The following is a 24235-nucleotide window of genomic DNA, read 5'->3' as shown; positions in this document are numbered from 1 at the left end:
GGTGCTGGCTTTCAACTTGGTGTATGTTATTCCTCATATGGTAGTTGATAGCTGCATTCCTTCTGATTTTTGGGCTGAAGCAGTGGATTGCTTTTTTGGGGTCAGGTAGCCAAGCTGCTGTTTCCCACCTCCCCTGCCCTTCTTAAAGCAGGTACCTGGGCCTTCATCTCTTGCTCTGCCAGAGTTAAACTTACATTCTTCCTTACCAAGGTGGATGGTGTCAGCATTAAGTTGCAGGATTATATTTAATCTCCCTTACATCCAGACTGGAACTTTCCCCAAGAGTAAGAGGATGCTGCTTAAAGCAGCTTATAGGCTGGAGCAGAAAATGGCACTGAACCAGGGTTGCTTTTATCCTGGATGCCTCAGACAATTCTGCTGTTGTCTGGAGCTGCTTTTCCTGCAGCAGCTCACTGTAGGAAGCCTACCAGCTCTAACTGTGAGCGCCTACAAAGCAGGTACTTAAACATGAAGACAACACTGACAGGAGCTGAGTTTCCATGCAGTGAGGTTTAAATAAAACTTCTTTCGTACATACCCAGAGTAAGTGATGACTAGAGCCTCTGACAAGTGACTGCTTCATAAAACTCACTCTGCTTTATTAGAAAAGTTACAGTAGAAATGTAAAAAAACCAAAGTTACTACAAAAATCTATGTACAAGTTCTGCAGGACTGCAGAGCATCTTCCTCCAAGGCTGCTAGGGCTGAGCAAGCCCTGCAGCAGAGGTTTTCAAACTGTAAACAAGTTTTTAGTGTTAGAGGCCAGGCTGGGAGGTATCTCTCCCACTTCCCAGTGTTTAGGCTGCTGAGGGTGCAGCAGGAAAGGTGTTCAGTCAGTGCTGTCCAAACTGGCAGCAACATGGGGAACATAGGCTCACGCTTATTTCCTTTATGATGAAAAGTCATGTCTCTCTCTTCCTCAGGCCTCTGAAATGTAACTGGTTTGTCACTGGGCTGGCTTGTGGGGCAGACAGGCTCTTAAGCTCAGGTCAGCAATATCTGCTCCTCCCTGCCCTGTGCAAGGTAAGTGTTAAGCCTGAGGCTAGAGTGGATTTTTCCTCACATCTATCATTGCTGGGTGGTAAGGCACTGGGGTCACATTCAGGCTGGCTCTGCGGAGCTCCCGGCGGGGCTTGGAGGCAGGAGCAAGGGTCCGAGGCAGGTGCACCTCGTGGGACTGCCCTGCTCTCAGCAAGTGTTCGGCGTCCCTCTGCTGAAGGTCCCCGGGGCTGTCGTTGGGCAGGGAGGAACGTCTCCATGTCGATGGCAAAGGGGCGTGCACCAGGTCCCTGCTCTCATCCCTGACCCGATGGCTTTCTTCAGTGACGGCCAAAGGCACGGGCTGGTCCCTAAGGCTGGATTCCTCACAGGTCCCAAGCGCAGGGGGAGCTCTGTCCCCAGCCCCGTGAAGGCTTCTGTCCATCCCTGCTGGGAAGGATTGGGGGTACAGTGAGATAAGTATCAGAATCACTACTTTGATAAGCAAAATCAGTGCCTGTAGAGCACTTGCTCAAGGCCAACAATGACCTGCACTGCTCCTGACTCTGCTCCAAGCTCTCGCTGTCAGGGAAAGGAATTTAAACTTCCTCCTAACTTGGTAGGAACAGCAAAGCCCCAGCCTGGGTCTCCTCTCACCTTTGGTCTGCCCAGGATGGAGGTTCATGTTACTCAGCCTCTGTTTCAGCTCCTGGTTTGCCCACATATAATGGCTCAGCTCCTTTTCCAGCACCTGAATCCTCACCTCATACTGCAGCTTGCTGCTGGCCAGCCCCTCATCCATATGCTCTACAAGGAGAAAAAAAAACAAAAAAAAGCCATTTCAAGCTGCAAGCCCTGTGAAAGACAAAAGCTGTGCTACTGCTGCCCATCTCAGGAGCTGGGTGGTTACCGCGGCTCTGCTGGAGCAGTAACTGCATGTTCTGCTCATGCTCCTTCTGCTGCAGGGTGAGCTGGCGGTCCATCTCCAGGCGCTGGCGCTCTATGGCCGCCTCCAGCCAGTACACCAGCTGCTGCTGCTCCTCCAGCTGCATCTCCAGCTCTGAGAAGGCAATGTGCTGCCTGTGCTGATCCTCTCGAAGCGTCACCACCTGGCCAGGGCCCAAGAGCAAGAAACATCTCAGCTCCTTCAGAGCCTGGAAGCTTTCCTGCACCACTGAGCCTGATCAAGTTAGGTTGTTTTGGTACAGCGTGCAAAGGTTAGTAGTTCTGGGATGTCACAGCTGCCTCGCAGAAGGAAGAGCAATGTGTGGCTGCTCCAGCATGGCAGAGCCACTGCAGGGATCTGTGCATCTTATGACTAGATAAGCCTCTCTCCCAGGTGTTGGGACAGGTGGGGATCATGGTGCTGTGGCTTTGCAGCCTGACTTTACAGGGCGAAAGTACAGCAGGAAGCAGGCAGAAGGCTTGAGGCTGAGGAAAACAAGAGTTCAGTCAGGTACTACAGCTCCCGCTACCACAGAGGGTAGTTGTCTCCCACCTTGTCAAAGTACTTGCAGAGCAGAGCTCGGGTCTCGGAGGAGGAGAGGTAGCTGAGCTTGGCCATGAGGTTCATCTCACACTGGGACAGCAGGCTGGCTGAGGCCCGCAGGACTCGTTGCCTGCATGTGATGGACTCGTTCTTGTACTCAATGGCTGCATCCAGAGCCTCAATTGCCTCGTCCAGCTGGAACAAGATCCGTTCTTCCTGCCAGGGCAGAGCTGCAGTTACTAAAGAGCAAAGGGTCTGCTCTGTCTCACCCTGCCCTAACCTCCCTTGTCATCTCAACAGTGCTGGCAAGAAGTTGGGATAAACACAGTTTGGGGATGTGGGGGAGCATCTGCTAATGACCCCATGCTTGGGTCTTTACTTCTCTCTTACTACCTCATGCTCTTGCAAGCAGCGCAGCCCAGCCCAAGAAGAGGTACCTCTGGGGACAGCAGGGTGCCCTGACGCAGCTTGTTGTCGAGCTCCAACCTCTGTTTGAGCAGCTGGTCCTTCTCCTGGCGCAGGTTGTTGATCTCCTGGCGGATCTGCTGCTGGTTGTGGGCACTGCTGTGACGCAGTTGCCCGTTCTTCTCGGTCAGCTCCTTTTCCAGGTGCTCCAGGCGGCTGGACACACGCACTATGTCATCTGTCAGGGCCTGCAGCAGAAGATGCTCAAGGGGATCTGCTCTAAATGCAAGTCAGATCCCCAGCCCCTTTCTACTTCCTTCAGAGGTTAAGCGACCCCACATGCACACCTAAGCCGAGGGCTATCAAACGAACTATCTATCTCAGAGGCACAGCATGAGCAGGCTCTCCTGGAGAGGCAGATTTGCTCCCCGCTTCCCAACACCACCTCATCCTGATCTGCGGTCCTCTGCCCGACCCAGGATGGCACTTAGGTCTTTCCTGCTGGAAATCAAGTGAGGGGCTGAGGTGTCACGCTCTTGTCCTACCTGGCTGGAGCGCAGTCGTTTGCTCTCCAGGCCGTTCTTCTCCTGCAGCAAGGCTTCCTTTTTGGCCACGATAGCTTCCCGCTTCCGCAGCTCATCTTCCAGCTCATTCAGGGCCCGGCGCTGCTCAAGAACTTTATCCATTTCCATATCCAGCCACTTCTTCTGTTCCTCGATTTTCTGATGGAAGGAGAAGCAAAGGGCATGTGCATGCATGCAGACAGCAGCAGCACTGCCCAAGACTGCTAGACTAAAGAGCAACAGGGTTGAGATTAGAGGGAAAGTCTCGAGTCCATCTCTGCTAACCCCTATAGCCCAGACTTCACTGGTTTTATCCTTCCAGCTGCTCTGAGAGGCAGAGCTGCGCTAAATCCACAGCTGCCAAGGAGCCCTTGGGGGCCACATCTCCCACCACCCTTCTGTGACAAGATTTCACAGCTTCTTTACCAATGCTAGGATTTAGAAGCAAATCCTGGTCCTGGGGGGGTAAGACAAGATTTAAGTCCTCTGCTACTAGACACAAGTGACACTAAGGACTGTACTCCTCAAGGGCAGGATGGGCTGTGATCCATCTCAAGCTGAAGCCCCTGCTTCCCCCCCATCATCCAGCTGTCTGCCACAGCAGTCCCCTTCGAACAGGAAGGAGGTGGCAGGCTAGCTCTGCCTGTACCTGCTGCTGTTCCAGGCTGATCACGGAGCCGTTGCTGCCGCTCCGCCGCTTCCTCTGGAAAGCTGCTATTTCCTCTGTTTTGATGCGCAGGATTTTCTGGTGCTGCTCGTGCTTCAGTTCCAGTTCCTGTATGGGAAGGAGCAGCTGTGAGCTTCAAGTGGCTGTTTGCCCTAGAGCCAGGGGCTGAGGGACAGACAGGTTATGTTCTCTGCTAGCTCTCTGGATACTCTTAAACCCCCCCCCCCCCAAAATCCGCTCTCCAAGACACTCCCAGACCCCATCGGAACCACCCTTGTCTGCCCAGCAGCTTGCAGAGCCCACCCATCGTCATCCTCACAAATACTGCAGTAGCACAACTGCTCCTGTCCATTCCTACCTTGACTTGGTGCTGCCGCTTATTCACCTCTGTCTCCAGCCGCCGTTTCTGCTCGCTCTCCTCCCGCAGCCGGCGCTGCAGCTGGCCCTGCTGCCGCCGCATCAGCTGAATGTTCCTCTCCAGCTCCTGCACTCGCTTCTCACTCTGGGCTGAGAGTGACACTAGCCTCTCCGTTGCCTGCTTCTTCTTGCATAGAACCTGCCGGAGGGCGACAGCTGCCCTTGGGCTCGGCGTTTCTCCCGTGCCCTTTGCAGAGAGTCCCCAAGTCTCCCCTGCCCACTTTCCTGGGTGGGCAGAGCCCTTCCCACTCACCCGTGCCTTGCTCTGCGCAGCTGCCACGCGTGTGCGGTACTCCTGCAGCTTGTGCTTCTCCCCGGGGTCCCATGGCTCTTTGCCCTCCAGCTCCTGGAGCTGCTTCTGGCTGTCGCTCAGCTCTGCCCGCACCTGCTCTGCTTCCTGCTCCAGCTCGCTGATCTTCTGGCAGTACTGCCTGTTCAGAGCCTGGGCGTCCTTGCCTGCAACACACCCCCCTCCGCTGTGACCTCCAGGCCCCCTCCCCTGGCAGCCAGGATCCTGCCGAAGGACAGACCTTTCCTCTCTCTTCCTCAAGTATTTTTGACTACAGAGACTGAATGCTCCCTTGCCTTCAGCTACCCCAGGGAAGGGATTTGGGGAGAAACCAACTGAAAGGGTCTCACTCAGCTAGAGGGATGGAGAAACTGTGCTCTGCTGCCTACAGGGGAAGGGACTGGGCACAGACAACACAGGGAGGGAAGGTGAGGGTGGGAGTAGAGACCAAGCATCCCAACTAGGAGATTTCATAGGGAATACATGCATGTTCCCACCAGCAGCTCTGCACCTGTCTTAATGAGCTCCGTGATCAGCTCCTCCTTCATGCGGATGTTGATTGCCAGCTCTCGGATCTTCTGTTGTGCTTGCACCAGCCTCCACTCAGAGTCCTTCCCTGGCAGGTGTTCCCAGGGACTGAGCAGTGGCTCCTGCCTCCGGCAGACCTCTGCAACACAGATTCCTAGGTAAGGAAGGTTCTGTCTTAGCAGCTGGGTGACAGAAGGACAATCCAACCTCCGATCTGTAGCCAAGACCTGGCACAGCATCTTCCAGAGTCAGCTGCAGCTTCCACCAAAACACGTAGCTCTTGCCAGACCCCAGCAGTTCAAGTTTCTCCTTAACAAAAGCAGTTAGACTATTATCTGCCTCATTTCTGTCCTCTGGAATCATCCAGGTGGGACACGCTGCCTTCCTATCAACAGCCCCCGTGAAGTACCACCAGCCCAAGGAAGACTGTCCAACAACCTACGGTTGCTACTTGCCTTTTGACAGCTCCAGCTGCTCCTCCTGAATCAAGCGGACACTGCCTCCGCTTGGCTCCTCGCTCAACTTGCAAATCTCTTTCTTGCTCCAGCTTTGGATCCTGTTTCTAGAAGGAGCACGAAATTAATCAGCTGGGTCTGGGCACTGCCAGAACCTGTGGACCCTCATGATCCACAGGCTTCAGAAGGAGAAAGAAACAGTAGCTGTGGTCAGGAAAGATGGTAATCAGCTCCCCAGCAAGCAGGCAGCTATCTCAGCAGAATCACTGACCCCAGCGACAGTGTTTGCTCCTACATGAGAGCCAAGATGCAGAGGTGGGACAGCCAGGTCACACAACTGGCAGGGCACTACACAGTGCAGGGACAGCCTCAACTCACCGGCGCTGGGACAGGGACCATTTCTGTTCCCACTCTTCTTCCTCCTCTCCCGAGGACAGCTCTGCTGGCTTCTCCAAGTCCTGGCTGAGCTCCCTCCTCAGCAGTATGGCTTTGATCTCAGGATTGCTGGTCGGGCACTGCACGTGGTTCAGGTGCCAGCCTGCCAGGTCCTCCTCCTGGAAGGAGGGGTTGCTGTTGAGCTGTTGGGCAGAGAATCAGGAGAGAAGACATGCTGTGAGAGCTGGTGTTAGAAAAAGCAGGGCATCTCTCAGCTGGGCATCTCTGTGAGGCACAAAGAAAAGCAACAAAATGGAGTTGAGCATGTTTTCAGAACTGACATGCTGCTAGACCCAGCTGCCTGCCCTCCTGCCTTCTGCAGCTCAGAAGCTGAGCAAATCTGGGACCCGCCCATAATACTGACATAAAAGCCTCAGTTCTGAAGCTGGGCTGGTTTTGCCAGAGTTGTGAATTTCTTTGGATGTACACAGTCCCCTGGACTACACCTCTGACAAGGTTCATGTTCAAACGGTGGGGAAAAAGCAGTTCCCTCAGTGGAGAGCATCTGAGTGAAAAGGCAGCAGCTCCTCACCTTCCTGCAAAGGGCTCTTCTGCTCTGCTCAGTGGGAAGGAGCCCTGAGGGAACCCCGCCAAGGCCATGGGATGGGGCAGCATCCAGCGGGGCTGTGTGAGGTCTCTGGCCAGCAGTCACCAGGTGAAGGTTTTCCAGCAGTTCTGGCACACAGAGGTTTGGCATTGCCATCTCCAAGCGCACATGCAGCTCTGAGATCTTATCCTGCTGCTCCTGCAGCTTGTCGCTCTGGAAGGCAACAAGAAAAATGTGGTTTTGTACGTGTGGATCCTGGACCTGCTGCAGAGGAATGTGAAAGCTGTGCTGCACTCTCCTGGGGAGGAAGGGGAGGAGTGAGGCAGGTCCCTATAAAGAGGACACAGCTCAGAAATACCTGCAGCTTGTACTGCTCCATGGCATCCTCCAGGGCAGCCAGGAAATCACGGTTCTCCTCCTCCAGGCGCTCCACTTGCCTCTGCAGTTTGGCCACCTGCTCATCTTTGAGGGACTCACACCCCTTCTCGGTGTTGACCTGTCCCCAGAAATACAAGAGAGGCAGCATCAGCATCCACCTCTGTCCTTCCCTTCCCATACTGGACTCTGCAAGGGCACAGCAGCTCTGCAGACCCAGATTTTTCCTGTGAAATAAATCTCTTGGACACAGTTGAATCCAACCTCTCCCTGCCTGCTCTGAGAACCACATCATTCTGCCTCCCCACAGCCTCTTGGCTGGGTTGCTTCTCCTCTCTCTCCTGACCCTTCCACCATGTTGTGCTGAGGCTGCTGCATTCAGTGGCCATCAGATGAACCCCACCTCAGAGCTAAACCACCCCAACCATTACCTGGGCCTTTGCCAGCTTTGAGCCTTGTGCCTCGGAGCTCTGGTCTTCTGCCGAGGTGCTCTCGATGCCGCTATCCAGCCCAGCTGAGGTCAGCTCGCTCCTCTCGCTTTCCACTGCGCACAACCACTCCTTAACCCGCAGGATCTGCTCCACTGTCAGGTTACTGTCCTCCTGCAGCTCCATCAGGAGCCGGTACGCGGCGTCGGTGCAGGTCCGGTAATGTGCGCACTCTGCCAGCAGCCGAGCCGTGGGGTCCGGTGCGCATCGTTTGGCGGTGGCCGAGCGGTTGATGATACGGGTCTCAGAGCGGTGACGCTGTTCCAGCGCCTTCTGCAGGTTCTTTATCTGCAGGTGAAGCTCTTCGACGTGCTCGGTCTCCTTGCGGCAGTTCACCACGGCCTTGTTCTGGATGTTTTGAGCCCGGCTGGCATAGTTCAGCGTATTGAGGCTCTCGTCGAAGTCAGAGGAGGATGGGCTGACACAGGCTATCATCACGGTCTGGGCATTGCCCCCCAGGGAGTCTTTCAGGATCCTAGGGAAGAGCAGAGTGATTAAAATAGCTGGCATACAGAATAATCAGAAGGTTTCCAACCCTCTTCAGAGGTTAAGCCCAAGGAAAGGGACATTCTCACTCGGTGCCCAGATCAGCACTAATAGAGCTAGCAGAATGATTAAGCAGAGGAATAATGTTAAGACCGTGGCAAATTTCCATCCGTATAATTCCTGAGGCTGGGAACTCCCTGACTCTCTGATCGCTGCATGGGAACCTAGTGGAGATTACAAAGGCCATCTGCTCAAGCTAAACACTAACAGCAGACCATCAAACAAGCCTACTGGAAGCTTTTTTTTTATTCACTGCTAGGCAGGAAGGGGAAGGATAACCCACACTGACACCCCATCTCAACTTCAGCAGTATGACTTATGCAAGCTTTGTCTTCTGCAGCACTGTGATGAGCTAGTCTGTCATTTCTATCCTGGCCTCACTGCTCCTCAAGCTTCCCTACATGAAAACCTGCACAGAGGGTAGACCTGTAAACTGCTGTGAGGCACACTGGGTCAGCTGGCCCCGTACCATCAAGCAGTGGGTTTGAGAGCCCCAGTGTGAGAGCAGAAGGGACAATTGGCCCTGCAAGCTCCTCTTGGCTAGCCTGGGGACTCTGCCACCCAACCTGGCAGGCTGGATGTGGGAAAGGCAGGGAGAAGCATCCCTTCCCTCCTGCTGGGACAAGAGCCCAGAAGACACGCGGAGCACCGGGGTCCCGGCTGCACCTGGTGATTTTGGAGTCCCTGTAGGGGATGTGGCTGCTCTTCCTGCGAGGATCTCCCAAGGCACTGATGACGTTGCCCAAGGCCAGGAGGCCACTGTTGATCTGGATGCTCTCCTTCAGCCTTTCCCCCGTGTTTCCTGTCTTCACAATTCGCTCTGAGCCCGCCAGGTCCACAAAGTGAAACTTGGAAACCAGGACCTGGCCCGAGGCAGGGATGGAGGGGGGGTGCTGGTGGAGGGGGAGGCGGCCAGCCCTGCGCCGTTGTTCCATGGTCACCGTGAAGATGGTGTGAGAGCGACTTGACTGCCTGTTGATGTGGGTAGCTCCCGTGTGCTTGGCTGTGTTCCCCATCTCCAGCAGGCTCAGCACCTCGTCCAGCCCTTCCACTTCTGACTCCTTCACACCGCAGAGCACTGCAACGGCAAACGGAGCAGTGGCTGAGAGGGATGGGCTGCCCGAGGACGCAGCTCCTCTGCACAGCCTGGTGCCATTGCCCTGCTTGTACTGTGCTACGCACAGATCGGCTTTCCACACCGAGCAGAACCAAGCACAACAATCTGCTACAGGAGAGGGATGGAGGGAGAAGACCTGGCTCTGCCCTCAGGGACAGACAACCCCACACTGGCCTCGGGCATGGGGAGAAAAGGGAGCCTGTGACCAGCCACACATACCGATGTTCCCTTTGTCATCCTCCCGGATCTGGATGTCTTTGCTGGCTGTATCCACCTGCAGCAAGTCCCGAAACTCCTCCTTGTACACCTCCAGGTAGGACACTCGGACTGTGTAGTCAATCAGGTCATTCTCATCGATGAGCTGGAAGGTCTCGGCCATGGCTCGCGGGATGATGCCCTGCTCGTCTTCATTGATGGAAGCTGGCAGAGAGACGCACGTGGTCACGGGGAGCAGCGAATGCCCAGGGAGCCCGTGCTGGCTGGGGACAGAGCCATGGGCAGGAGCCTGCCTGCAGCACACACGTCAGCTGGGAAGGAGCAGCCTCACAACCTTCCCGCAGCTCAGTCCTCGCCGCCCGGATCAAACATCCCTCTGAGTGCTTCTAAGCTACAGGACCTTGGGGCAAATCCTATCCCACTGCTGTGCTGGATTCCAGCAACGCTGCTTGTTTCCAGTCCTTCCTCACGAGTGAAAAGGCACGTTAGCGTTTTGGCAGGTAGCAAACACCATGCCTGCGGCTACAGCGTGCTGTCCTGTGAAGCCAGCGTGACCCCACAACTGTCCCAGCTCTGAGGAGGTTTTTTTTGTGCTTGCAGCCTGCTTCTATCTGGCCACAGTACTCTGCCGTCTGAATTTTAAATGGCTTTGCTTTTGTCTCCAACCACCGTGTAAAAGGGCAATCCCCAAATTTGGTGTAATGATAGCCTGAACTGGGAAACTGAAAATAGAGGTAGAGTGAAAGTATGGAAACAATTTAGTGTTTACAAACATGGGTTGGTGGGGTTGGGCTGAAGGGGCTGGCAGGGTCAAGAGGGAGGGCAGCATGGAAGGACTGGGTGGGATGGTGACGTTGGGAGTGATGGAGATGGTGATGTTGGGGGATTTGGGCGGAGAGCGCAGAGTTCACGGGAAGGTGGGGATGGCACCATTGGCGGGGCTGGTGGGTTGGGAGGGATGGCTGGGACGGTGGCGTCGGTGCCTTGGCTTGGGACGGAGGGAGGTGGCGATGTGGCACTGGCCGGGTTGGAGGGGAGAGCGGAGGCCGGGGGAGATGCCGGTGGGACGGCGATGCCGGCGGGCACGGTGCCGCGACTCACCGACGCTGGCCTCCCCGATGGTGTAGGTCTTGCCGGAGCCGGTCTGCCCGTAGGCGAAGACGGTGGCGTTGAAGCCGCGGAAGAAGGCCCGCAGCAGCGGCTGGACGCAGGCCCGGTAGACGGTCGCCTGCCCCGCCGCCTCGGGCAGCACGGCGGCGAAGCGGAAGCGGCGGCTGCGGCCCAGCGCCACCTCGCCGGTGGCGGCGTCTCCCCGCAGGCAGGGCCGGTGCCCCCGCAGCGCCTCCCGGGGCAGCAGCGGCCGCACCCGCACAGCCACCCGCACCGCCGCCCCCTCCGCCGCCATGGTGGGGCCGCCGCGGGCAGCGGGCAGCGGGCAGCGGGCAGCGGGCAGCGGGCAGCGGGCAGCGGGCAGCGGGAGGGGCCCGGCCCGGCGCGCCGCGATGGCGTCAGGCAGCTCCGCCCGGCGCCGCGGAGGGGGCGGCCAGCCCGGGCTGCGGGGCGGGGGCACAAGGAGAACAGCCCGGGAGGGAGCGGGCGGTGGGGCTGGGGTGGGGGACACGGGTGGGCTGCGGAGGCTGTGGTGGGGGGTAAGGGGTGGGGTGCTCCCGAGATGCTCCTTCGCTCACAAGAGACTCCATCCCTCGTGAGATAATCATCGCTTGTGAAACAGCCCTCCATCCCTCGGGAGATGCTGCACCGCTTGTGAAACGACGCTCCGCCACGCGTGAGAGGCTCTAGCGCTTGTGAGACAACGCTCCACCGCTCCTCGCAGACGTTCCCACGATCACTCTGGGGAAGGGACAAGGGGCTACGTGGTCCTGCCAAGGGACAACGTGCTTGAGGTGCCGGCGTGGGCAGCCTCCTGGCATGCGGTTTGCAGAGCAGCTGGTGCAGACAGCCGGTGCTGCGCGGCCACCTGCCATGCTGGAGGATGGCGGGGCCGGCTCCGGGCACTGACGTATGTTCGGGACAATCTGAGCGATAACGAAGTTTTTCATTTGGCCGCCCGCGGCTCCCGCTGCACCGCCCCTGCGGCTGCGGGGAGGGGTATGGCCCTCGTGGGTCCCCTGGGTGCCGTGGGAAGCGCTGGCTCCTCGGCTGCGCGGAGAAGAGTCGCACGCGTCGGGACCACTGGCGAGGCATGGCCACGCTCGGCATGGGGCTCCGGCTACCACTGCGCCGGAGTGCCAGCTTCACCCCTGACCACCCTGCCCTCATGGAGGTGCCTGGCCCCGCTGCCCTGAAGATGGAAGCAAACGTCCTCGTTATGGGAGCGGACAATGTGGGGAAATCAGGTAAGAACTGACCGTGAGCTGGGAGTTCCCAGGCAGGGAGACCTGTTTCTTCTTCCCAAGAAAGGCTGAAAACTGCAGCAGTATCTGGAGAACAAGCTGCGGAGAGGAACCCCGTGGAGCAAACTGGTGAGATGGGGTGAGCTTTCAGGTGTGGTAGCGATTCGAGGTGGGGGAGCTGAGCAAACCCTCGCAGGTAGCGGGCGAGCAACAGGGGAAGGTATTTTCTGCTGAGCTGTGGTTTGCTGATGCTCTGGTTTGTGCTGTGGCTCTGCTCTGCTTGCAGACCTGCCGAGGGCTGGGGGAAAACCGGACGTTGTTTCTGCTAGAGGGAGTTTACAGGGGGATGCTGCCTGACTTGGCTCAGATTTAAAAAGGAAAATCCTTTAGGTTTAGGGTTATTCTGATGATTCTCATTCTCTCCTCTGCAGCTCTGACTGTGCGTTTCCTCACCCGGCGCTTTATCGGGGAGTATGGAGACATGGGTGAGTGCCAGGCCAGGGCCAGGCTGGTTCCCGTTAGGGACTGGGGTCAGAGGGTGAGCTTGCTTCTGTCCACAGGATTTCATTGCTTCCCATCCTCTCCTGCCTTTCTCCAGAGCCTTCGCCTGCCCCATGGGGGACTTGGTGGTTGTATTTGTTCAGTGACACATCTCTTTGCTCCAGAACTGCTTCTCTGGGGTGCAAAAGGTCCTGGGTGGCAGCTGGTGGCACCAGTGTGCCTGGAGTACACACTGGGGTGGAGGCAGGCTTGGGTGGTCACAGCCCTGGAGACTGCCATGCTCTGCATGGTTGCTGTACGAAAAGAGCCCTCGGACCTTGCCTTGTAGAGCACAGTCTGCCAGGGTGGACATGACAGGCTTGTCCCTAGGACGAGACCCCCTAGGCTGAGGGAGCTATCTCTTGGGTCCATGATGATGACCATTTTCATTCTCATTTTTTGGCAGAATTCATCTACAGCCACAACCTGACCGTGGACGGCCGAGAGATTCTCTTCCACATCTGGGATGTCCCCAATTCCCAGGTGAGAGGGCGCCTCTCCTATTGCCTGTTTTTGCTCCAGAGAGAAAAAAACCCTCTTTAGGCAACTAACCCGTTCTTGCCTGCAGAGCACAGGGCAGCAGCATTGGTGGCAGGGTAGCAGTAGTCACCGTAGCCCGTCCTCTGACTGAAACACTGATGTTATCAGCCTGGATTGAGCACAGGACTGTGCTGACAAAGTGGAAGTGCCACTCTGAGGTCCCCATGCTGTTGCCACCTACAGCCTGCAGTGCTTGCCAGCTGGGTGACCAGGTGTGGACAGTGATGCTGAAGCCCAAATCATGTCCCCTTGGTGAGGTCTGCCAGGTCCTGTTCTGCCTTCCTCAGTACTCCTCTTTCTCTCTGCCCTTCTGCTGCTGCTCGCTAGCTGCCCCGGTCCTGATGGGCTCAGGATCGCTGTACCGCGTGCTAGCAGGCATGGAGGGAGGGAGCCAGGTAAAGAAACCTTCCTTTTTTTCTTTCCCCAGGAGCAGGCAGAGGAGGGATCCTCAGAGGAGAAGCGAATCCAGTGGGCAGACAGCTTTGTCCTGGTCTATAGCATCTGCGACCGTGCCAGCTTCAACATCCTGCCACTCAAAATCCAGTTCATCAAGGCGGCCAAGGAGGGGCAGAGCCAGGAGAAGGTGCCCATTGTCATTGTGGGCAACAAACGCGACCTGCACCACCAACGGGTGGTGTCCAGCGAGGAGGGTCGGCTCCTGGCCCTCTCTTTAGACTGTGGTTTCTATGAGGTCTCTGCAGCCGAGGCTTATCATGGGGCCCTCATGGTCTTCCACGGACTGGCTGCGCGTATCCCTGACACCAAACTGGCACTGAAAAAGGGGACGGGGATTCGTGGCATCGTCAAGACCGTGTCAGCTGTGTTTGCCCGTAAGCGAACGGACTCCCTCTGAGCTATGGCATGGGTGTTGCTTCTCTCTGTGCTGCCCGGCTGGACTAAGCCTCATCCCTGGGTGCCCACGGAGATGGTGCATGTTTCCATAACTACAGTGGGTTCCTTGCTATCCTCCTAAGGTCGGGGTCTGGGTCTCCTGCCATACACAGCCAGTGTGGCTGAGGACTGTAGTGCCTTCCTCTTGGCTTTGTGATGGGGCAGAGTCTGTACTCTTTGCTGTAACAGCTTTTTAAGTGCCTCCTGCTTTCTCCTTCCATCCTCTAATGCTGGAAACCACCAGGTGATTTTGCTACTGCTCCAGGCAGCAACATCCCCAGCTCCTTCGGCGGTAGCTGCCCAGGCTGTCGGTGAGCAGGGACATGCAGCTTCTGCACGACCACCTGGCTCCCTGTCCCCCTGCTCCTACCCTGAGATCCTTATTCCTGTTTGACACTCATCAGGGTCCTCTCGCTGGTAACCTTGGAGCACCCATGAGCTGGCAAGGTAGGGGTTTCTCTGCTGGGGAACCACCGGCAGTTCCTGCGTGTGCATCGCTGTGTGCAAGTGTCCCAGAGCCCACGGCACCCAGCTGACCCTGGAGGACCTCTGTGAGGGCTGACACCTCCCATGCACCTGCCTTGCTTTTGAACCGTCCTGCTCGTGGTTCTCTCTCCCACCGCCTTTCAGCGATTGCGGCAGTTTCCCTTGTGCAAGCGCCGTACAAACTCTCCCTGGGAAAAACCAGGCGCGTGGCTCGTTCCCAGGATGGGGATCGCACCGTGCGCCTTCCCAAGCTGCTCCTTCCGTAAGGAGCCTGTCTCTGGGGAGGAAAGGAGGTGGGGAAAGGGGTCGCTGGGCTCATCACCGAACCCTTCTGCTGCCGGGAGGTTTTTTCCTGCCTCTCCCCAACCCCCCTGGTGCGCCTGGGAAAGCAGCATGTTGGGTTTGTGTGTGCAGTACAGACAGTGATTTCTCTGCTGTGTTCTGGAAATGCAATAAATCGTCTTTGGCATGAAGCCCCAACTCCTCAGGGCTGTGAATTTGTACTCGAGGCGTGGGAAGAGACACGTACTGTGCTGGGCACGAGCCTCCACCATCTCGAGGATGAGTTTCCTGTACCCGCTCCCTTGGCCCTGGGTTGGGTGTCTTGCCCCACTCTGCTCCCTTGTTTTGGTGGCTCGCTCTCATAAAGCAGCCAAGAAGATGGGGTGAGTGGCAGGCTGGAAAGCTTTATTATTGCAGCAGATACAGCAAGGTGTTGCGGGAAGCCAGGCTTCTTGCAAGGGAGAGGGACTCCAGGAGCTCCACCCGTTGTCACTGGTCATCTTCCTGCCCCCACCATCTGTCTCACCATCAGCTGAAGGCTTTCTGATTCATGAGTCCTGCTGGTTGGTGGGGACCTTCAGCTTCTCCGCAGAGGAGCAATCTGTAGCCAGGGATGGGTCCTGCAAGCGGGGATGGAGGGAGGGAAGTATGGGGAACCAGGCTTGTTATGACGGTGGTTGACGGCTTTGCTGTTCTCCCTGCTCTGTCTCAGTGCTGTTCTCAATGCGTAGCCCATCTACTCCATGCTATCTGCTCAACAAGGACCAGGGTGGCCCAGTGTGAGGCCTTCCTGGTCCTGTCTCTTTTCTGGTCTCATCGCTCCTTCTGCATCTCCTCCTCTGATCCCACCTCCCTGTACCTTCTCCTTCCACCACCAGGGCTTTTGGCTGCCTTTATTCCCCTCTCCTGGCTCCAATGCACTCCAGAAGGAGAAGACATCCCATGGCATGTCTACCACTTTGAGCTCTTGTCCCAGTACAGGGGTGCGTGCGGGCAGCTGGCGGGGTCCCAGGCAAAGCGTGCTGGGGGGTGGATTAGAAGGGGGCTGGGATGTGCTCATCCTCCCCGCTGGCTCAGTCCTTCTTGAAGGCAGGGCTGTAGAGGTTGGCGTAGTAAGCCCGGCTGTACATGGCCTCAGGACTGAAGCGGTAGGAGCCCTCGCTCACCCGCCTGTTGTAGGGGGTGAAGGCGGATTTCCGTGGGAGGGGGCACTCGGGCTCGAAGGCAGGGCTGCGGTAGAGGTTGTGCCGCAGGAAGAGAGGGTCCTCGAGCCCCAGGAAGGAAAGGGGGTGATGGCCGCGGTACAGCCGCCAGTCACCCCTCAGGTGGGATTTCTCCTCGGCAGAGGGGGTGGCAGGCTTGGCGTCCTCCTCCTTCTGCTCCGTCTCTGGGCTGGGCTTGCTGCCCCTGGCTGCCTCCTCTTCCTTCACGGACTGCCTGCGGAGCTGAGGGCTGGGGTGAGTGCCTGGCCAGGCTGCACCCACCTGCTGGCTCTGCTCCCCTCTGCTACACAGCCCCCCTAAAACTGGGGGACCACAGGGCAAGCCAGTTTGGTCCCCAGAGGGGTCCCCACTGGAGGGACTCCCAGGCAGCTGCGGTGGAGAAATGGCCCTGGGGGAGCAGTGGAGTGGGGTGGGAAAGGAAAGTTGAGGGAATGAAGGTCTGAGCCCAAACTTTCACACAAATCCCAGGAATTTGTGATTGTACCCTGGCTTGGGCATGAGTCATGTGAAGGTGCCACCACTGGCCGATCTGCTGGCTCTATGGGCAGGGACTCACGGACAAGCTTGTCATGGCTTGAGGGATGCTCAGGAGGAGGGCGGGACTGAGGTGTCCCAACAGCACCACATCTCCGTGCTCTGGTACCTCCTGGCATCACCCGGCACTATGGGGTGCTCATGGGAGGAGGGAGGGCAAAATGGGGTTTGCTGGAGATGGATGGGACCTGGCTGGGGACAAACTCACTGGCACGTAGCTGTACAGGGTGCCCAGCAGATGCTTGGGAGCACTGACGAGGGTCCCCCCGAGAGCATCCACCGTCTCCATGGCCTTAGACAGCCTGCGGGGGGTGAAGAGGATCAACCCCTCTGCTGCATCCCAGGCCACGGCCGGGACCTTCTTCACGCTGGAGATGCCGGAGGCGCAGGCGGTTTGCAGGTTGTGAGCCACGCTGCCCACCAGCCCGGGGCCATCCGCTGCCTGCCGAGAGAAACCAGCCCGGCTGCGGGCCCTGGCCCCACCAGCCCCTCCGGGCAGGACAGGGCTGGCCCGGGGCTCCCCACCCCCTCTGCAGCTCAAAGCCTGAGTGCTTTCGGCTCGCTGCTCTGCAAAAGCCACCACAGCCCTTTGCAGCAGGGTCACTCCCTGTCCATCCCCCTCCCCAGCTCCCCCCACTCCCAGGCCCCTGGGGACCCCCCGCCCCGGGCTGCGCTTCCGCTGCAGGCAGAGGCGAAGGGCAGCGACCCCGACCTGCTGCTTCCCGTCCCCGCGTCCCAGCGGAGCTGCTGCTGGGGACCGTTCCCAGCCCTGCCGGCTCACACTGCCCCTCGCTGCTGCGACCATGGCAGGGGGCATTTTTCGGGGGTGTTCAGGGGCTCGGTGGGTCACTCAGTGCTGACACCCCACAGCAGCAAAGGAGTCTTGAATATACAAGCCAGGGTGACCCTGCCCAGCGCAGAGGCTCCCCACAACCCCCAGCTTTGGGGAGTCAGGGAAGGGGGCTGCCCCACTGCCACCCCCCCTCGCCTCCTGCAAGCTGCAGTTCAGGGTTCAGCAGGGATGGGGGCCTGGTCCCCAGGGGTACGGGGGAAACCATGGTCCATGGTCAGGAGGATGTTTTGGGACACTCCTGGCTCACTGCCCCCCTTTTCTCCATACCTCCTTGGTGTGGTGGTTGTCCTTCTTCCCTGCCTTCTCCTGCTTCTGCTCTGGCACCTTGCTCTGCCGCCGGCTCAGCCAGCCGACCTCAGTGCTCTGCCCATCACCATGGACCCGTGGCACCTCCGGCACGCTCGGCTTGGCCAAGTTGCCCTGGAAGCAAAACGCCAGTGCTCAGGGGGAGCTGGCAGGCCCCATCGCCCCATCCTGCTTAGCCTGAGGATTTCACGGGGGCCCTGGGGTGCGCAGGGAGCAGAGGGGTTCATTTATGCATGGGGGAAGAAATCCCAAGGGCAGCCAACAGCTCCAGGATTTCAGCACAGGCCAGGGAAGGGGTTCCCACCAGAGAGCTGGGTGGGAGAGGAGAGGCATGTCCTTCCCCCCCATCCTTCCCGGGCCCCTGGAAGGGCTTTTTGCATTAGGGAGGATGTTATAGCAAGGCCATAAATCAACAATATACATTGGGAGCTGGCTAAAAATAACTCATCCCGCTAACACAGTACAAGGGTGTGTGTGAACATGCCACGGGAACTGCCAGCCCTGGCTTGTCCTGCTGAGCGGGGGAAACCAACCGCACCTACCACTCTGCTCTTGGATGTGCTTCAAGGAGCCTGAAATATCTCATCCGAAAGCAGAATCAGCCCAAAAGAGGGTATGGGGGAGCAGGAGCCTGGCAGGAGGGTTTTGGCACTCACCAGGATGGGGATCCAGGTGGCCAGCTCCTGCCCTTTGGCTTTGGCTCGCTGGAGGCTTTGGGTGGTTTGCTGGTAAGCGCGGTGGGAGACAGTGCTAACCAAGGTGCCAATCCGGCCCAGGGTGCTGGGAGCACTGGGAGTGCTGGGCTGCTGCTGGGACACCTTTACTGCTGACCCACGCGTCTCTTTGGGCTTCTGATCTAAAGACAGAAGAGCACAGGCAGAAGAGTGGTGGTGGGGTTACGGCAGCCCTGGACCAAAATCCGGGGGCTTCCTCCTGCCATTTGCACCCCATGAATGAGGCGCCACCCTACATGTGGCCAGCCCTCCCCATACGCCTTCAGATGGGATTTGGGCATCAGGACTACCTGCTTCTTCGTCCTCCTCTGGCAGCAGGTACTCCATTAGCTTCTCCAGCCCTCCCAGGGCTGTGTCGACCCCTGCGGCTGCCATCTGGCTCACTGAGTTCCTCCTTGTGTACCTTGCTGTTGTTTCCATGGTGTTCTTGGTGGCCTCATAGCCTTCTGCTGCCAGCTCCATGATCTTATCCATGGAGTTGCCAATGGTGCTTTTAGCACTTTGGAGCGGGGAGGAGATGGTGTCCTTCAGTTCAGATGCGAGCTGTGGGTAGAGAGATGGAGAACAGCCCGGCTATTGTGCCTAGGGTGGCAAGGGACAGCCAGAGGGACCACAGGGACCCCCAGCCACGGTCATGCCAGTAGACAGCCCTGAGAGGGGCATAACAGCTCTCTCCAGTCTGGACTGGAGTTAGCTGTCAGGGATGGGATATAGGATGCTGTTGACCTATATTTGGGAGCACCCCACCATCCTCTGGGCTGCAGGAGCCCCTGGAGGAGTCCTTGCTTGGAGTTGCTGCCCTGTTCTCCCCTGAGCAGCCCATCACCATCCAGAAACAAGCCCAGAGAAAACATGCTGTGGGCTCTGCAGAGGGGCCGGGGGATCCCAGACTGTCCTGCCTGTGACTTACCTTGTTGACAGGGTACTGGAGGGCAGGGATCTTCTCCTCCAGGTGGTCCAAGCCCCGGCAAGCCAGGTTGTTAGCCACAGCAACTGTCTTGGGCAAAACCATGGGGGTGGGTTGGTAAGAAAAGCTCCTGGGCTGTGCTAGGGGGTCTCATGTGCTAGTGCCAGCACTGTCCCACCATGGGAGGCTCTGGTGGCCTCCCCTCTTCTGTGTCCCCCCCGGTTGATGGACTCACACTGAGGCTCCAGCCTGCGCACCACGGGCTCCATGCTCCACATGGCCAAGGTGCTGGCGCCCTGCACGCCCCGCTCATAGACCTCGCATACCGAGGCCATGAGCGGGTGGGCCTCCTTGGTGCTGGCATAGGTCCGCTGGAGGCTTTCGCAGGTTGAGCTCACCACCGGCAGCTGCAGGACCCTCTGCAGCACATTCTCCTGCATATGGCAGACAGGCATTGGTTAGCCAACAGCCTTTCCCTGAGGAACACCCATCGTCCACACACCATTGATGTGGTGTGTTGTGGTGACCACAGAGGACCTCATCTCAGGCTGGAGGAGGAGGGCATTTCTTGAAACCCACTGAGGGTCTCCCAGCTATGTTGCGTATGGCACAGCCATGAACAAGCACACTGGCCGCTGCTGCTGAAGGAGGAGGGACACCACAGGCAGTATTGGAGAGGTGGTGGTCCCCACTCCCCCCCTATCTCCCAAGCCTGACTATCCAGGTGCTCCCTCTGGCTTTCCGCCCTGCTCTGCTGCTCCTTCCACATGACCCAGCCCTTGCTCCTGTCCCTGGACCAGCAAAGTCCATTTTGCCTATGTAGCACCTCTGTCCTGTCACCGCCATGACAAGCAAGGGATATGGACCTCAAAAAGGAGAAGGGGAGAGGAGCGGGTCTGTCCTTGATGGCACAAAGGGCTTTGGTAGCAGCCATTGAAGAAGAGGGCACAAGAGCTCCCCAAGGAAGCAAGGCGCTGTGTCCCCACACCCTGCTAGCACGGGTGATGTGGGATGCCAGTATAAACCAGCACAGTTGACACCTGTGTCTACTGCCGGTGCCAGAGCACGGCTGAAGGTAGGTCCCTGCAAGCTGGGTGAGCAGGATAAACCTGCAGCTCCGACCCTCTGCTCCTGCTCTCACCCGGCATCCACCTGGTGAGGTGAGATAACTGAGAGAGACGCTGCAGCCCCAAGGGAGGACCGAGGTGAACGTTGGCTCCTCACAGCAGCCATGAGGCAAGAGCTCTCTGGGTTGCATGGGACAGAGCAGAACAAAAGCTGAGCTTCCCCCTGATTACCAGCAGGTGAGAGGCTGAATTTGGCTTTGTGTCCCACTTGTGACCATGACTGGACTGTGAATCTGCATATTGAGAAAAACTATATTTTTTTGTGCTATATTGTGCTAATTTTGGCTTGATGTGGAGCCAGCCCTCTCACAAATCCTGCAGTTCAGCAATCCCGGGGGCTCAGAGCAGCACTGCATCCACAGCAGCATGACTGCTGGAGGCTTGGGGTCCACGGTGGGGACAGATGAAGGACAGGCACTGCTGGCAGGTATCACCAAGGGCTCGCGTCAGCTCAGGGTTAACTTTCTTGATTCCGAACTATTTAATTTCAACCAAGCAAAAGGTTTTATCCTTTGCCTTTGATGATGCTCTATACTATTCCAGGTAAATATCCATATAAAGATACAGAGGGACATATGGGACAGCGTGAGATGTGACTTGGATTCATCCGGCAGAGTCGATACACGCTACCTCGTGCCCTTGGCACACCTCCGCCCTCCCCTCTCTCCCTCTTCCCGCACCCACCTTGGCACTTCCATCCTGCAGAGTTTGATTCTTTTTCACCGTCATTGCGACGCATCCACCTGCAAAGCCAAGTTGGGAGCCGCAGACCCCGCTGCGAAGGCAGGGCTGTGCTCGGGCTCCCACCACGCACTCCTGCACCCCCTGAGTGTGGCAGAGCCGGGAGCTGGGCTGAGACACGCACCTCCCATGAGTGCAATGGATGCCGCATTGCCTAATGCTTGACTTTTTAACAGTTAAGCTGTAAACCCAATGACTCCACACAGCCCTCCCCTGCTAGCGTGTCTTAACACCCAAAGTGCCAAAAATTATTTGAGAGGCATCTAGTGTGGAGGAGCTACAGTACAAGGCAAGACAAAGGGCGCTGACAGAGCTGTAAAGCAAACTCAGAGCAACCAGGATGGTAACAGATGTGCACGAGGGCCAGGCTGAGAGATGCAGGCTGAGAAGGGGTAAGGAGGCAGGACGGGAGCTGAGAGAGGAGCTGCGGGTAGGGACGCGGCAAGCTGCCCAGCTGTGGTCAGCATCCCCCTCCCACAGGTCTGCCCCACAGCTCTGCCGCTCACGGTGCCAGCGCCTGTCCCTGCGCAGCCCCAGCTCGGTGTGGGGTGCAAAAGCACCAAAAAACACCCGTCTCCACTGCTCCTGGCTGGGTGACACCTGAAAGCACACCTCCAGCTCCCACCCTTGGCACAGACCCCCTTTTCTCAGCAGCAGACAAAATTCAGGAGATTTGGGGAGTGTGGGTGATCCCTGCTCTCACCCACCCGGTCCCCCTGAAGCTATCCCCGGAGCGCCTGGTGGGGACAGGCTACTCACCGAGGGGCAGCCCGTCCCCAGCAAAGCAGGAGCAGAAGGTGGTGGCTGTGCCGTCCCTTCGCCCAAGTCCTCTGAGAGTGATGCACCGTGCGCCAGCCACTACCACCACGAGGCCCCACCTCCCAGTTGCGCGGGTTTGGGAGCTGGTGGATTGTGGTGGAAACTGGCCAAAGAGCTCCCTGGAGCCACCGTAATTTGGAACAGATGACGACAGAAAATCCCCTTTGCTGTCTTCCCTGCAGAGCCCAGAAACTGCGGCATAGCTGGGATGCCCTGGGGTTTAATGCCGCTCCACCAAGAGAAGATGAAAAGAAGCTGCCCTTGGACCTCACTACCTCAAAAGCAACAGATCACAAGCATCCAGGGAGAAGATGAAGAGTCAGGCAGGGTTTCCTAAGAGATTAAAAACTTCCTGCATTTCTGCAGCCCCTGTTTTGCTCCATGGTGGACCAGGACCCTAACCTGTTGGGAAATGCAACACAGACCAAGAACATAGTTTCTCCCCAGGAGAATTTACTAAACGCAAGGAGCAGAAGGCAGACATGGGGGACACATCTTACACAAAACAATCTAGTTTGGCCAGGTCTGTAATTTCTAAAAGAATCCACTGAGGATTTTGGTGAGGAGGCTTTTAGCTGAGGGTCAGGGCAGACATTGCATTAGAAAAGCTCCAGGCATAGAGCTAGGAATAGACAGAAATGGAGGAAAAAAATCAGGTTGGATGTGATCTCTGGAAGTCTCCTCATCCAACTCTTGCTATCAGGGCTACCCTCAAAGCTAGATCAGGCTGCTCAAGGTCTCATCCAGTCAAGTCTCAAAAATCTCCAAGCATAAGATTCCCATGTCTCTGGGGCCCAGCTCCAGTGCCAACCACATTCATGATAAACCATTTTTTCCTTATGTCCAACTGGAATTTCCTCTGTTGCAATTTCTGCCTGCCACCTCTTCCCCTTGCTCTGTGCACCTCTGAGCAGAGTTAGTGCTCCAGTCTGCGCTGGTATGGCATGTGCTCCATGCCTCTAAATGTCTCACCCTGCTAATGATCTTCTGCTAGACTCTGCAGATCATCAAGATCATGCCTGTGCTGATGGAGCCAAAACTGGACAGGGTTCTCCAAATACAGCCTCACAAGTACTGCATGGAGAGGAACAACTGCTCCAGCGATGCTCTCACTACTGCTGCTCTTTCAGGGCCAGCCTGCCTTGCCATGTGGGAGGCACCCTGCCAACTCACATCATAATTAACTAATCTGTTTGAGTTATTGATTGAAAAGAAAGATGACACCACCTGTATGAACCCACAATGGGTTTTGGTTATTGACCGCAGAGATCAAGGACGAGCCACACTGAAGAGACGAGGGCAGCGTGGTGGGAAGAGGACAAATGCCAGAGGACAAAGCAAAAGCCCAAGGGGATCAGTGCAGATGGGAGATGCAGGCAGCCTGCTGACACAAGGCTGCTGTGTGTCCTGGGCCACCCGGCACAAGGCAGGGAGACCCTCGGCGTGCGGCTGCCCGGCATCCCCATGCAGGACACGAAGGTGTGCGCCCAATGAGCCTGCACGGCTCCATGCTCCTGGCTGCGCTTCTTGGACCTGGGGGGTGGGAGCCTTCCCAGGGATGTGGGAAAGCCATGCATGGGAGGAAATTACCCCCTTTCCTCCCAAAGACCCTGGAGTTCACTTCCAGCCCGGGGCTCTGCAGAGCTCGCAGGCCTGCCTTGCTGGGTACAGAGGCACATGAACGTCCTGGGCTGCTTCCAGCTCGGCGGGGTGAGTCACTGCTCTCCAGATAGCGGGACAAAGGGCAGCAGCCCACTCAAAAGTTTGTCGTCTTGGCAGCGAGACATTTTCCAGCCTGGCTGGCCTTGCTAAAAGTGCAGGGGGCATGCTAAAAGTGCAGTGGGCATGCCAGCCTTCCCTCTGCCTTGGCTGGAACTGGGATCAACAGACAACAGAGCCTTTGCCCTACTAACGCCTTTGCTCATCCCTTCTCCTTCCTCCCGGGCAAAGGCTGTGCCAGCCCTGGCTCTGCAGTGCAAAGGCACCACACCGTCTCCACCCCCCGCCACTCCACCCCACACCAGAAATACTTTCTGTGTTTCTGCAGGCAACATTTAACACTTGGGATCAGCTGGGTGCTGGCAAGCAGAGTTTTACACCCCTGTCTCTGCAGTCTGCTCCATAGCCATTAATACACCAGATCTCCAAAGAACTGCAAGGCATCTTTACGCTTCGGTCTGGGAGGGGGCTGGAGAGGTAACCAATTTGTTTCCATGCCCTGTGGCAGGATCAGCACCCCCTAAACCACTGCTGGCAGATTTCTGTCCAGTTTCTTTTTAAGCACTGCCTTCCTGGGCAATCCATTTATTCTTTTATTTTACTTACAGTTCAAAAAAAGTCACCTGTGTGACTTAATTCTTCTCTGCTGCAATATAAAGGTATC

The 24235-nt window shown here is 57.3% G+C and overlaps 3 protein-coding genes across 6 annotated transcripts; 1 reads left to right on the top strand and 2 right to left on the bottom strand.

The window, feature by feature from the left end:
- Nucleotides 1-576: 576 nt before the first annotated feature.
- Nucleotides 577-10952, bottom strand: KIF7 (kinesin family member 7). Of its 2 annotated transcripts, none has more exons than XM_054837389.1 (18): nt 10617-10952; nt 9519-9719; nt 8849-9260; nt 7580-8111; nt 7132-7269; nt 6759-6986; nt 6170-6369; nt 5792-5898; nt 5320-5475; nt 4773-4975; nt 4461-4658; nt 4085-4210; nt 3418-3594; nt 2905-3120; nt 2477-2683; nt 1889-2087; nt 1636-1785; nt 577-1428 (listed from the first exon to the last, which is right to left on the bottom strand). In XM_054837389.1, the coding sequence occupies exons 1-18, from the start codon at nt 10918-10920 to the stop codon at nt 1043-1045; spliced, it is 4140 nt and encodes a 1379-aa protein (XP_054693364.1). In that variant the 5' UTR covers nt 10921-10952; the 3' UTR covers nt 577-1042. The 2 variants fall into 2 exon arrangements, with proteins under 2 accessions (XP_054693364.1, XP_054693365.1); XM_054837390.1 differs by having other exon boundaries at nt 577-1425.
- Nucleotides 10953-11085: 133 nt separating this feature from the next.
- On the top strand, nt 11086-14796 carry LOC129211016 (ras-related and estrogen-regulated growth inhibitor-like protein). Of its 2 annotated transcripts, XM_054837515.1 has the most exons (5): nt 11176-11872; nt 12301-12354; nt 12816-12892; nt 13377-13779; nt 14245-14796. In XM_054837515.1, the coding sequence occupies exons 1-5, from the start codon at nt 11719-11721 to the stop codon at nt 14259-14261; spliced, it is 705 nt and encodes a 234-aa protein (XP_054693490.1). In that variant the 5' UTR covers nt 11176-11718; the 3' UTR covers nt 14262-14796. The 2 variants fall into 2 exon arrangements, with proteins under 2 accessions (XP_054693489.1, XP_054693490.1); XM_054837514.1 differs by having other exon boundaries at nt 11086-11872; nt 13377-14796.
- A 203-nt stretch (nt 14797-14999) lies between these two features.
- PLIN1 (perilipin 1) lies at nt 15000-22615 on the bottom strand. Of its 2 annotated transcripts, XM_054836818.1 has the most exons (9): nt 21793-22615; nt 20977-21035; nt 19401-19599; nt 19169-19251; nt 18549-18801; nt 18181-18380; nt 17486-17638; nt 16574-16807; nt 15000-16053 (listed from the first exon to the last, which is right to left on the bottom strand). In XM_054836818.1, exons 2-9 carry the CDS (start codon nt 21019-21021, stop codon nt 15682-15684), a joined length of 1539 nt encoding a protein of 512 aa, XP_054692793.1. In that variant the 5' UTR covers nt 21022-21035; nt 21793-22615; the 3' UTR covers nt 15000-15681. The 2 variants fall into 2 exon arrangements, with proteins under 2 accessions (XP_054692793.1, XP_054692795.1); XM_054836820.1 differs by having other exon boundaries at nt 15000-15228; nt 20977-22615.
- Nucleotides 22616-24235: the final 1620 nt, after the last annotated feature.

This window comes from Grus americana, chromosome 10 (genome assembly GCF_028858705.1).
Source record: "Grus americana isolate bGruAme1 chromosome 10, bGruAme1.mat, whole genome shotgun sequence".
NCBI classification, from domain to species: Eukaryota; Metazoa; Chordata; class Aves; order Gruiformes; family Gruidae; genus Grus; species Grus americana.
This window is presented reverse-complemented; position numbering and strand designations above follow the sequence as displayed.